The 12,603-nt window shown below is 43.3% G+C and overlaps 1 protein-coding gene across 2 annotated transcripts in view; it reads right to left on the reverse strand.

Annotated features, from left to right (window-relative positions):
- The window catches only part of Aadacl4fm3 (AADACL4 family member 3), a 30,169-nt gene extending 18,470 nt beyond the window's left edge, over positions 1-11,699 (reverse strand). Inside the window, exon 1 of one of the 2 annotated variants that reach the window (XM_087551684.1) lies at positions 11,516-11,699. In XM_087551684.1, coding sequence (XP_087407810.1) covers positions 11,516-11,699 — 184 coding nt within the window. Of the gene's footprint in view, positions 1-4,750; positions 5,299-11,515 lie in introns of those variants that run through there. The other variant, XM_087551683.1, reaches the window with a different exon arrangement.
- Between the last annotated feature and the right edge of the window lie 904 nt (positions 11,700-12,603).

The following is a 12,603-nucleotide window of genomic DNA, read 5'->3' on the forward strand; positions in this document are numbered from 1 at the left end:
CATTGAGTCCTGGATTTCCTGTATGTTTTTGGCCAGTAGCTTTTTCCGTTTTACATTATCTTTGACAGTTGAGTCCATGATTTCTATGGAATCTTCTGCTCCTGAGATTCTCTCTTCTATCTCTTGTATTCTGTTGGTGATGCTTGTATCTACGGCTCCTTGTCTCTTCCTTTGGTTTTGTATATCCAGGGTTGTTTCCATGTGTTCTTTCTTGATTGCTTCTATTTCCATTTTTAATTCCTTCAATTGTTTGATTAGTGTTTTCCTGGAATTCTTTCAGGGATTTTTGTGATTCCTCTCTATAGGCTTCCACTCGTTTATATATGTTTTCCTGGAATTCTTTCAGGGATTTTTGTGATTCCTCTCTATAGGCTTCTACTTGTTTATTTATGTTTTCCTGTGTTTCTCTAAGGGAGTTCTTCATGTCTTTCTTGAAGTCCTCCATTATCATGATCAAATATGATTTTGAAACTAAATCTTGCTTTTCTGGTGTGTTTGGATATTCCTTGTTTGCTTTGGTGGGAGAATTGGGCTCCGATGATACCATGTAGTCTTGGTTTCTGTTGCTTGGGTTCCTGCGATTGCCTCTCGCCATCAGATTATCTCTAGTGTTACTTTGTTCTGCTATTTCTGACAGTGGCTAGACTGTCCTATAAGCCTGTGTGTCAGGAGTGCTGTAGACCTGTTTTCCTGTTTTCTTTCAACCAGTTATGGGGACAGAGTGTTCTGCTTTTGGGCGTGTAGTTTTTCCTATCTACAGGTCTTCAGCTGTTCCTGTGGGCCTGTGTCTTGAGTTCACCAGGCAGGTCACTTGGAACAGGAAGGTTTGTCTTACCTGTGGTCCCGAGGCTCAAGTTTACTCGTGGGGTGTTGCTTATGAGCTCTCCGTGCAGCCAATGCTCTTAACTCCTGAGCTATCTCTCCAGCCCATAAATTTTTAATAGACTATTAAAACATCAGTTCAAGATGTTAAGTACAAGAGGCAACCTGCTACAGGGGTGAAAATGGCATTGACAGAGCTTACAGATTCTCTAAAGTAAAAACCCCAGGTTCCAGGGATGGGCTGCCTCCCTATAAGGTGTTGGCCAGGAAAGCACGTGAGGCCCATAAAACATAAAAGCTCTTACCACTGCTGTTGAATACATGCCAGACCTAGATAGTGAGACTATTGCTAAAAAGACCACATTGTCTGACTGTAGTATATAGAGAAATAAAGCTGGGGTGGAGGTGGAAGTTCTCTCTTTACTGGCTATCTTTCATAGTGCCAGAGGTGCTATGTGTGTTGCTGGGGAAGAATTGTATTCAAAAGCCCTACTCAGATATGATCCCTGCATGCTAGAGTATCAAATGGGCCACCAACTAGGACCGTATAAAAATTAAAAGGCTGTGCAAAAGAACCCTCACTGGCTGAAGCACTTTGGAAAATGGCCACAATTCTCACCAATAGCAGCCCTCAGAAGACTGGGCTTTGCACCTCACCCAGGCTGTAGAGAGGAGCTGGCCTTGTTGGCTAGAGCACAGATGATCAGCTCCAGGGTATGAGTGTGGAAGAGCTGACCCTGCCACTAGTCTGCCATGAGGTGGTGCTGATGCAGAGATAATTACTCCCCTCCTCCATCACCACTCACCCCCTGTGGCAGTCAGGACAGCTGGCCTCAGAGTCATAAGAGCAGGAGAGTATGACCTATACCTCACTGTGCAGCATAGTAGAGCTGGCCCTGGTGGCAAGGATACAGGTGAGCTGGCTCAGAACATTAGCACCAGGGATATCTGAACACTCATCAGCCATGAGGGGCAGTAGGCTTGAGGTTGATGTTCTCCCCTGACTCACCCCTAACCCCCTTCCATATCAGGAGAGCTAAATCCAAGTTCATCAAATTGGGAGAATTATCCCTGCCCTTCACTAGCTATAGCATTCAGAGAAGCAGGCCTAGCCAGGAGTGATGACACATGCCTTTAGTCCCAACACTGGGGATGCAGAGGAAAGTGGGTCTCTGAGTTTGAGGCCAGGCTGGTCTACAGACACAGTTCCAGAGGAGCAGGCCTGGAACCTCACCTGGATAACACAGTGGAACTGGCCATGGTGGTGAAGGCACAGGAGAGTCAGAACTGAGGTTGTAAGAGTGGCAGAGCTGGACCAACACCTCACCAGCTGCATCACTTGAGAGAGTAGGCCTGTGCCTTGAGTAGGCAGCACAGAGGAGCTGGTTCTAAAAACATGGGTGTGGGTTGCGCTGTCCCAACAAGGACAAAAGAGCAGAAGAGTTGACCTTTTCATCAGCCAATATTTAGATTAGGTAGCCTAGCCGGAACAGTGTTGGACAGCTCTCCCTGATGGTACAAATAAGGGAGAGCCAGGATTCTGACCAGCTCACCTACCACCTAGGCACAGACTTTGCATTGGCTCATTCAGAAATCTATATCTCTGAACTGTTGGAGTTCATGAAAAGGTTGGTCCTGCTGACCCAAAGCTTCAGGATCTTCATGACACCGGGCAACAGCACAATCGCCGGAAGGTGTCTCAGTAAGGATCCAATTTTTATGTGATAGAAGCCAGAGATGTCCAACCGGACCAATAACATGCTGTGATGAACATTGGCAAGTGAAGATATATGGATATATGTGTATAGTGTAGGGCACACTGTGACACACTACAACTTCTGTGATGGGAAAACTTGTGGAGGTAATCAAGGAAATTATTCTTTTGGCACACTCATAGATCAGAGCCTACCATAATTATCACCAGAGAAGCTTCATTCAGCAACTGATGTGAACAGAGACCCACAGGCAAAGATTAGGCAGAGCTCAGGGAATCCTAGGAATAGAGATAGAAAGAACTATAGGAGCCAGAAGAATCAATAACACCACAAGAAAACCCACAGAACCAAGTAATCGGGCCTCATGCAGGTTGTTAGAGATTGATTTTACAGTGAGAGAGCTTGTATGAGTCTGACTTATATCCTCTGTATAGACGCTGCAGTTGTGTAGCTTGGTGGTTTTCTGGAACTCCTAAAACTGGTAACAGGGGCTGTCTCTGAGTCTTTCGTCTGCTTTTAGGACCCTTTTTCTCCTACTGGGTTGCCTTGTCCAGCGTTATGAACGATGTGTCTAGTCTTATTGTAACTTAGTATACCCTGATTCGTTGATATCACTTGGCAGCCTGCCTTTTTCTAAAGAGCTTATCTTCTGGGAGCACATGTAGCAAGCCACTATCAGCAGGAATTTAGCTTAAGAACTGTTTATATATTGAAGCACTAAGGTTGGAAATTTACACATATTTCTGTGCCTTGGGAGAACCAACATCCTCATTTGTAGTGCCAGGAGCTTAAATTAACCTGTGACCCTTGCCTGTTTCTCTAAAGTGACCCATTGTTCATGATAGAAATTCTTCACAGGAGAAGAATGTAAGTTTTTACCACTTATCAAAACATTTAAAGTCTTATCAAGTGCCATTTTATGCTTTCAGCAACCTGGTGATTCAAATGTCATTGCTTCATATCTTATGAGGACTCAGAGGCAAAGAGAAGTTAGCCAAGAACTGTTAAGTCAGTGAAAACACTGCAGCAATGCTGCTCAGCCTGACTGAACACTTGTCGCAATTCCCGCTGCAGTTCTCATCAGCTGTCTTCTGATGAACTTTCTAGCCATTACCAGGATTCCACTCAGAACTGGGACAGGAGCACTCAATCCTATAGCCTACTTCTCATACTGGACAAACTGTATTTTCCACATCTGTTGTACCTCTCAGCATGTGTAGTTCCCTGTCCCCAATTTTCAGCCCAGATGGCCATCTCAAAGCACAATTGTCCAGTGCAATTACACTAGAGGGCTGGATAAATCCATCATACGAATGTCATCAAAGACAGTATTTGGGCCAAAGCTGAGTAAATTAATGTCTATCTTCACAGCCTCATGTGGATGTAAGTAAATCTTCTCGGGACATAGCCATGAAAAAAGGGGAAAGAGGGTGCTGTGGCTGAAGGTGCTTTTAGATCTATCAGGATTTAATGTGCAGCAACTGGGACTGAAATTATTTCTTAGTCCTCAGAAAAGAGCTTCATAGACAAGGGTAGTGATGTTCCTTGTAGTTTCAGGCCTCAGGAGATGGAGTAGGGATTGCAAGTATTGGGTCAAGGCCAAGCCAGTCTACAATGAGAGCTGCTACCTTAATAGAAAATAAAAATAGAAAGTTGAAAGTTGAAGGGAAGAGAAAAAAGAAAAGGAGGAAGTAAGAAAGAGGGGGAAATGCATAAAAATTAAAGGGGGAGAACTCTTCGAATTCCCTCTGCCCACTGAGCCATACATGAGCTGCTCCAAAACCCTGGACACATACACAGCAAAGGACTGTCTTGTCTGGCCTCAGTGGTACAAAATGTCCCAAATCCTTGAGAAATTTGGGGCCCCAGAGAGGGGGGAGTCCTGTTGGGGGAAAGCATCTTGTCAGAGACAGGGGTGAAAGAGGAATGGGATGAGGAACTGTTGAAGAGGGAACTGGGAGGGGGCAAGAGCTGAATTGTTCATTGAATGAATGAATTAACGAATGATCAAACAAACAAACAATCAAACAAATAAATAATTAATTAAATAAATAAATAGGGGGAGGAAAGGGGCAGGGAAGGTGAAGGGTAGGATATAAAAGATTTTCCCAACCCCAGTCTTAGGAGAATCTTGAGAATGAAGAGAGAGAAATGAGAGGAGAAAAGTAAGGTACAAAGAGTGTCTCCAACGCATGGTGGAGCCCAAAACTCACCAAAGTTATCAGGTACTGGATACTGAAATGCAAAATTCTTAACTTGACTGGATGCTTCAGGGTAGATGGAATTTCAACAGTGAGAAGGTGCTGGATGAAAACCCATACAAAGACTCCCAGGAAGAATGTGAGCATTCCTCCTAGCAGCACCAGCCACAAAACAGCCATGATCTAGATGCTCCAGAGGCTCTAGAAGCTGTTGTCCTGAGGGCCTTACTTCAGAACTTGTGGGAAGAGCACTAGATCTGGATTTACTCACATCTGCCTTCACACTCCTTTTGGAGTACATCTGACAGAGTCACCTGACCAGTTTATCAGCACTCTACCTACTTCAGCCAACAAAAGGCAGAAAGTTCTGCTCCAGAGAGACAAAAAGACTGAAAAATTTCTCCCAACATCCCAAGGAAAATCTGAGAATAAGACTTCCACAGAACAGCAGAATTACAGATTCACAGCATCCCAACAACTGTGGCTCCCAGGAAGAGATCTAACATGGGTTACACAGTCCAATATCCTGACCCTTCAGTTGTATGATATGGCATGTATCTGACTCAAGAAAAAGTATGGCAAAGGTAACCAAAGCATTTTACAATCCAACTCATTGCTTCACTGCCTTCCCACTGTTTAATGTTCCAAAGCAGGACACAGATATTTCCAGAGAATCTTCTGGTTAAAACCATCAATTAGTAATCAGCAAGATGTTCAGCAGGTGAAATAAAATACTTGTCACCAAACCTAGCAACCTGATTTTGATATGGAAAACCCACATACTGGAAAGAGAGAACTGAATTCCATATGTTCTGAGCTCATCACATGTGCACTGGTAAACAAATAAGTGTTCCCATATCCACATCAATGCCCAGAATATCTATATAATCATACACTTAAATAAGTATACTTTTAAATAAAATGATAGCAACCAGTGGCTGGCAGGAAGGCTCATCAGGAAAACGATCTTTGCCACACCAGCCTGATGAACTGAGATCAATTCTCAGGATCCATATTTAAAAGTCAGTTGTAGCAATATGGATATCTAATAGCAATGCTCCTACCATGACATTGGAGATAGTGTACTCTAATTAGTCAGAAATCATGAGCTGTTAGCTGGAAGTGCTCAGAAGTACCAAAACCAAGAAGAAATTGCCTACCTCAAAACAGAAGGTGATAAGAAATGGTGATAATATGCGTTCTGATTTTTTAAAAACATATTGTGACACATGCATGTTTACACTCACATACATGCATGGTAAACATATATGATAACTAATATTTAAAAGAAAAAACAAGCTCTCTATTCACTGCCTTTGAAAAACATACCTCACCATCAAAACAAATAGACAAATGGGCAAATAACTTCAATGAGAGGTGTAAAAGTAATTCAGAGCAAATGGAAATAGAAACAAAACTTCAGTGCTATTCCTAACAAAATAGGCTTTAAAACAAAGGTATTCATAAGAGAAAAAGAAGATCCCTTTTTCCTGATTAGGGGAAAAATCACCAATCCTTCATTACAATTCTAATGATACATGCACTCAACCCAAGTGCCCCTAATTTCATAGAACCTATACCAGACTATATCAGGCTTCATATTAATGACAAGACAGTGATGATGGGTCCTTTCAGTACTCCATGTTCATCTATAGCAAAAATGAACTCAGAAATGTTAAATAACATCTAACATTTATAGAACATTGCACTCAAGCACTGCAGAATGCACAATCTTTTCTGCAGCCCACATAACTTTCTTTGAAGTACATTCAGAATACATTATTATTGGACAGAAAGCAAGTCTCCAACAATGACAGGAAAATGAAGTAATTTCTTGCATTCTATCTGACAATAACAAAAAAAAAACCTAGAAATCAACAGCAAGAACCACAGAAAGCACACAAATTCATAGATACTAAAAACACACCACAGAATGGTAAAGACATTGTTGATGAAATTGAGAAGGAAGTTTTTTTTTTATTAACTTGAGTATTTCTTATATACATTTCAAGTGTTATTCCCTTTCCCGGTTTCCGGGCAAACATCCCCCTCCCCCTCCCCTTCCTTATGGGTGTTCCCCTCCCAACCCTCCCCCCATTGCCTGCCGCCCTCCCCCCATAGTCTAGATCACTGGGGGTTCAGTCTTAGCAGGACCCAGGGCTTCCCCTTCCACTGGTGCTTACTAGGATATTCATTGCTACCTATGAGGTCAGAGTCCAGGGTCAGTCCATGTATAGTCTTTAGGTAGTGGCTTAGTCCCTGGAAGCTCTGGTTGCTTGGCATTGTTGTACTTTTGGGGTCTCGAGCCCCTTCAAGCTGAGAAGGAAGTTTTTTAAATTTCCTAGAATTGAATGAAAATGAAAACCCAACATACTGAAAGGATCCATGTCATTCGAGTTAAGGCTAAAAAGTGGGAAATGAAACTTCATAAAGTTAAAACAATTCTATGCAGCAAAAGAAATTGTTATTTGACTGAAGAGACAACCAGAATTGGAAAGAAACTAAGTTAGCTATCGATTTGACTAATAATTTACATTCACCATATACAAAGAACTCAAAAATCTATACGTGAAACCTATTTTTAAAATCTGCTAAGAAAGAGAATGGAGAATTCTCAAATAAAAGGCACAAAAAGACAGGGTAGTTTTTAACATTAAAAAAGCTTTAGCCTCCATGAAATGCAATTTCTTTTTAAATTTTTAAATGTATTTTGTGTTTCTGGGTGTTTTGTCTGCAGGTGTGATTATGCAGCACTGGTGCTCAAACTAGGCTATTCATTGCTACCTGTGAGGTCAGAGTCCAGGGTCAGTCCATGTATAGTCTTTGGGGAGTGGCTTAGTCCCCGGAATCTCTGGTTGGTTGGCATTGTTGTTCATATGGGGTCCCAAGACCCCTCAAGCTCTTTCAGTCCTTGCTCTGATTCCTTCAACGAGGGTCCCGTTCTCAGTTCAGTGGTTTAATTATGGCACTTGCCTATGTATTTGCAGTATTCTGGCTGTGTCTCTCAGGAGAGATCTACATCCAGTTCCTGTCAGTCTGCACTTCTTAGCTTCATCCATCTTATCTAGTGTGTTGACTGTATATGTATGAGTCACATGTGGGGCAGGCTCTGAAGGGGTGTTCCTTCTGCCTCTGTTCTAAACGTTGCCACCCTATTCCCTCCTAGGGTATTCTTGTTCCCCTTTTAAAGAAGGAGTGAAGCATTCCCATTTTGGTCATCCTTCTTGAGTTTCATGTGTCCTGTGCATCTAGGGTAATTGGAGCTTTCAGGCTAATATCCACTTATCAATGAGTGCATACCAGGTGTGTTTTTCTGTTATTGGATTACCTCATTCAGGATGATATTTTCCAGTTCCATTCATTTGCCTATGAATTTCATAAAGTCATTGTTTTTGATAGCTGAGTAATATTCCATTGTGTAGATGTACCACATTTTCTGTATCCATTCTTCTGTTGAAGGGCATCTGGATTCTTTCCATCTTCTGACTATTAGAAAAAAGCCTGCTATGAGCATAGTGGAGGATGAGTCTTTATTATATGTTGGGGCATCATTTGGGTATATGCCCAAGAGAGGTATAGCTGGGTCCTCAGGTAGTTCAATGTTCAATGTTCTGAGGAACCTCCAGACTGATTTCCAAAATGGTTGGACGAGTCGGCAGTCCCACCAACAATGGAGGAGGGTTCCTCTTTCTCCACATCCTCTCCAGCATTTGCTGTCACCTGAGTTTTTTATCTTAGCCATTCTCACTGGTGTGAGGTGAAATCTCAGGGTCGTTTTGATTTGCATTTCCCTTATGACTAAAGATGTTGCACATTTCTTTTGGTGTTTCTCAGCCATTCAGCATTCCTCAGCTGTGAATTCTCTGAACCCCAAAAGTCTGGTGTGATTCTGATAGGTCTGCCTTTATATGTTACTTGCCCTTTTCCCCTTACTGCTTTTAATATTCTTTCTTTATTTTGTGCATTTGGTGTTTTGACTATTATGTGACGGGAGGAGTTTCTTTTCTGGTCCAATCTATTTGGAGTTCTGTAGGCTTCTTGTATGCCTATGGGTATCTCTTTCTTTAGGTTAGGGAAGTTTTCTTCTATGATTTTGTTGAAGATATTTACTGTTCCTATGAGCTGGGAGTCTTCACTCTCTTCTATACCTATTATCCTTAGGTTTGATCTTCTCATTGAGTCCTGGATTTCCTGTATGTTTTTGGCCAGTAGCTTTTTCCGTTTTACATTATCTTTGACAGTTGAGTCCACGATTTCTATGGAATCTTCTGCTCCTGAGATTCTCTCTTCTATCTCTTGTATTCTGTTGGTGATGCTTGTATCTACGGCTCCTTGTCTCTTCCTTTGGTTTTCTATATCCAGGGTTGTTTCCATGTGTTCTTTCTTGATTGCTTCTATTTCCATTTTTAATTCCTTCGATTGTTTTATTGTGTGTTCCTGGAATTCTTTCAGGGATTTTTGTGTTTCCTCTCTATGGGCTTCTACTTGTTTATTTATGTTTTCCTGGAATTCTTTCAGGGATTTTTGTGATTCCTCTCTATAGGCTTCTACTTGTTTATTTATGTTTTCCTGCGTTTCCCTAAGGGAGTTCTTCATGTCTTTCTTGAAGTCCTCCAGCATCATGATCAGATATGATTTTGAATCTAGATCTTGCTTTTCTGATGTGTTTGGATATTCAGTGTTTGCTTTGGTGGGAGAATTGGGCTCCGATGATGCCATGTAGTCTTGGTTTCTGTTGCTTGGGTTCCTGCGCTTGCCCCTTGCCATCAGATTATCTCTGGTGTTACTTTGTTCTGCTATTTCTGACAGTGGCTAGACTGTCCTATAAGCCTGTGTAACAGGAGTGCTGTAGACCTGTTTTCCTGTTTTCTTTCAGCCAGTGTTGGGGACAGAGTGTTCTGCTTTCGGGCGTGTACTTTTTCTTGTGTACAGGTCTTCAGCTGTTCCTGTGGGCCTGCAGAGTTCCTGTGTGTTCCTGTGAGTCAGAAATGTGGGCTGAGTGTAGTCTCTTCTGGTTTCCCAGGCTTGTCTGCCTCTCTGAAGGTTTAGCTCTCCCTCCCACGGGATTTGGGTGCAGAGAGCTGTTAATCCAGTCCCTTTAGGTTCCGATGGTGTCTTGGGTGCAGGGGGTCTGCAGCTCCAGTGCACCTATCTACCATTTCCCAGAGGCCTTATACAGTTTCCTCTTGGGCCAGGGATGTGGGCAGGGGTGGGCAGTATTGGTGGTCTCTCCCACTCTGCAGTCTCAGGAGTGCCCACCTGTCCGGGTGGTGAGCTCTCTCCCACGGGGTTCGGGAGCAGTGAGCTGCGGGCAGGGCTCAGCGAAGTTTGGAATCCAGCTAAATACCGGAAGTGTCCGGTCCTAGAGGAATTTTGCCTTTGTGTGTCCTGAGACCACCAGTCAGGTCATTTGGAGCAGAATGGTTGGTCTTACCTGTGGTCCCGAGGCTCAAGTTTGCTCATGGGGTGTTGCTTATGAGCTCTCCACTAGGTCAGCAACCAGGAGGGCCTGCGCCGCCCTTTCTGGGAGCCCCCGTGCATTGAGGTCCCAGATGGCGTTTGGAGTTTTCCTCTGGCATCAGAAATGTGGGCAGAGTGTAGTCTCTGCTGGCTTCCCAGGCTTGTCTGCCTCTCTGAAGGTTTAGCTCTCCCTCCCACGGGATTTGGGTGCAGAGAGCTGTTAATCCAGTCCCTTTAGGTTCCGGAGGTGTCTCGGGCAGAGGGGGTCTGCAGCTCCAGTACACCTATCTACCGTTTCCCCACCACGCTGTTTTCTTAAGGCTCATTTACTTATGGCAAAGTGATTCACCAGATTGGAATGGTGTACTCTAATCTCAAAAATCACACTGCCACATAAATACTCTTAAAGCAATGGGCATCTTGCTAGGCTTCTGTTGTTTTGAACTTGGTGTATTCTTGTATATGGGACTATGTACAAGAGAAACACCATCTCTGGGTTCCTTTTGGTGATCTCTAGTCAAAAGATAATCAACTGTTCAGGGCTCTCAGGCCACTCACCCCACTGAAAGCAATACCGAGTCTGTCTCCCGGGCCAGGAAACTGCACAAGCGATGGTAAAGGTCTGTAAAAAAAAAGTCAATTGTTAAATAGATGTGATGAGAGCACAGAACTTCCCACAACACTCCCATGGACGTCAGCTACTATAGCGAATATGGATGATATCCCTTCTCTGAAGTTCAGAGTCTAAGTGTTTCAGTATGTCAAGGTCAGGGAGAGGCAATGGTATGCAAATGGGAGAGAGCATGAAGGTGCACAGGAGAGGCTACAAAGGAGCAGTGATGGGCTCTGAAGTGTGTTTTTAAGGATTCTTCTCTTGGGAAGACAAGACTAAATAGAACGTGAAAAGTAGATCTATCAGTTTGGGGGAGCAGAGATGGAGAGGGTGGGAAAGAATAAATGGGTTGTCACTACAATGATCCAGCTGAGCTGAGGGAAGCATGTGAGTATGTGGCCATTGTGAAAAGACAAGATTAACCATTGCTGTGAGTGGAGAAAAGGAGTCATACTCAATGCCATGATAGCCCGACCCAGATATTGATGTTCCAACCTGGAGATAGACTAATATGGGAAATACTGCCAAGGAGGCTACAACCCCTCTGGCTGATGTGAGCCCCAATCTTTCCATCTATGTTCTTTAACAAAAGCACCTACTTCCACTTGTTTTGGCTTCACCACAAAGGATCCTAGTGTAAATGTATGCAACATTCCCTCTGTCATCAGGACCTTTCTCTCCCATCCCATGTGGAAACTACTCACTCAGGCTACCAAAAAGGGCACCCCCTCCATGGAAGAAGATGATGCCTCTCCGGAGGTTGGAAGACACTGCCTTGGGCTGGAACAGTCTCACAGGGATTGTCCCAAAATGCATGTTGGTCACCACTAATGTAGGGTCCTTCTTTCTGCCCCTTAAATCATGAAGAAACTTAATGAAGCTGGGCATAGAGCAGATTCTCAGTTTCTGTAATATATTACCCTGTTGGAGGAAAAGGAAGGAAAATGAGAGTGTGAAGGTAGGGATTAAGGGTCAAGAGGGTAGATGCTGCAGCTACTTTTTAATCTATTTACCATTTCTCACATGTCTCCTGCATATGCACTAATCTCATGGGCATACAACTAGCTTTGCACTTTTTTATATTATGAAGGCAGTTCACACTTTTCTTTTCAAAAGGCTCTTACTGAATGATGATGTTGCTGTGACTTGAGTGTTTCTTTCCCTTCAAACTCATGTTGAAATGTCATTGCCATTGTGAGTGCTAAGAGATGGAACATACTGCCAAACATGGGGATACATCCCACATGCAGTCACCAAAACCAGTCACTATTGGGGATGACAAGAGGTGTATGCTGACAAGAGCCTGATATAGCTGTCTCCTGAGAGGCTATGCCAGAGCCTGACAAATGCAGAGATGGATGCTCACAGCCAACCATTGGATTGAGAATGGGATCCCCAATGGAGGAGTTAGAGAAAAGACTGAGTTAGCTGAGGGGGTTTGCAACCCCATTGTAAGAACAACAATACAACCAACCAGACACCCCAGAGCTTCTAGGGACTAAACCACTAACCAAGAGTACACATGGAGTACTCCAGCAGCATATGTAGCAAAGGATGGGCCTTGTCAGGCATCAATGGGAGGAGAGGCCTTTGGTCCTGTGAAGGCTCAATGCCCCCCAGTGTAGGGGAGTGCCAGGGCAGGAAGACAAGGGGTAAGGAGATGGGGTGGGGATTTTCCAGAGTGTAAAACAGGAAAGGGAATAACATTTGAAATGTAAGTAAAGAAAATATTCAATAAAAGAAAAAAAGAAAAAGAAATGGATTATTTAAGTGGTGGTGACATGCTATCCCC

This window comes from Rattus norvegicus, chromosome 5 (genome assembly GCF_021556685.1).
Source record: "Rattus norvegicus strain SHRSP/BbbUtx chromosome 5, alternate assembly SHRSP_T2T, whole genome shotgun sequence".
NCBI classification, from domain to species: Eukaryota; Metazoa; Chordata; class Mammalia; order Rodentia; family Muridae; genus Rattus; species Rattus norvegicus.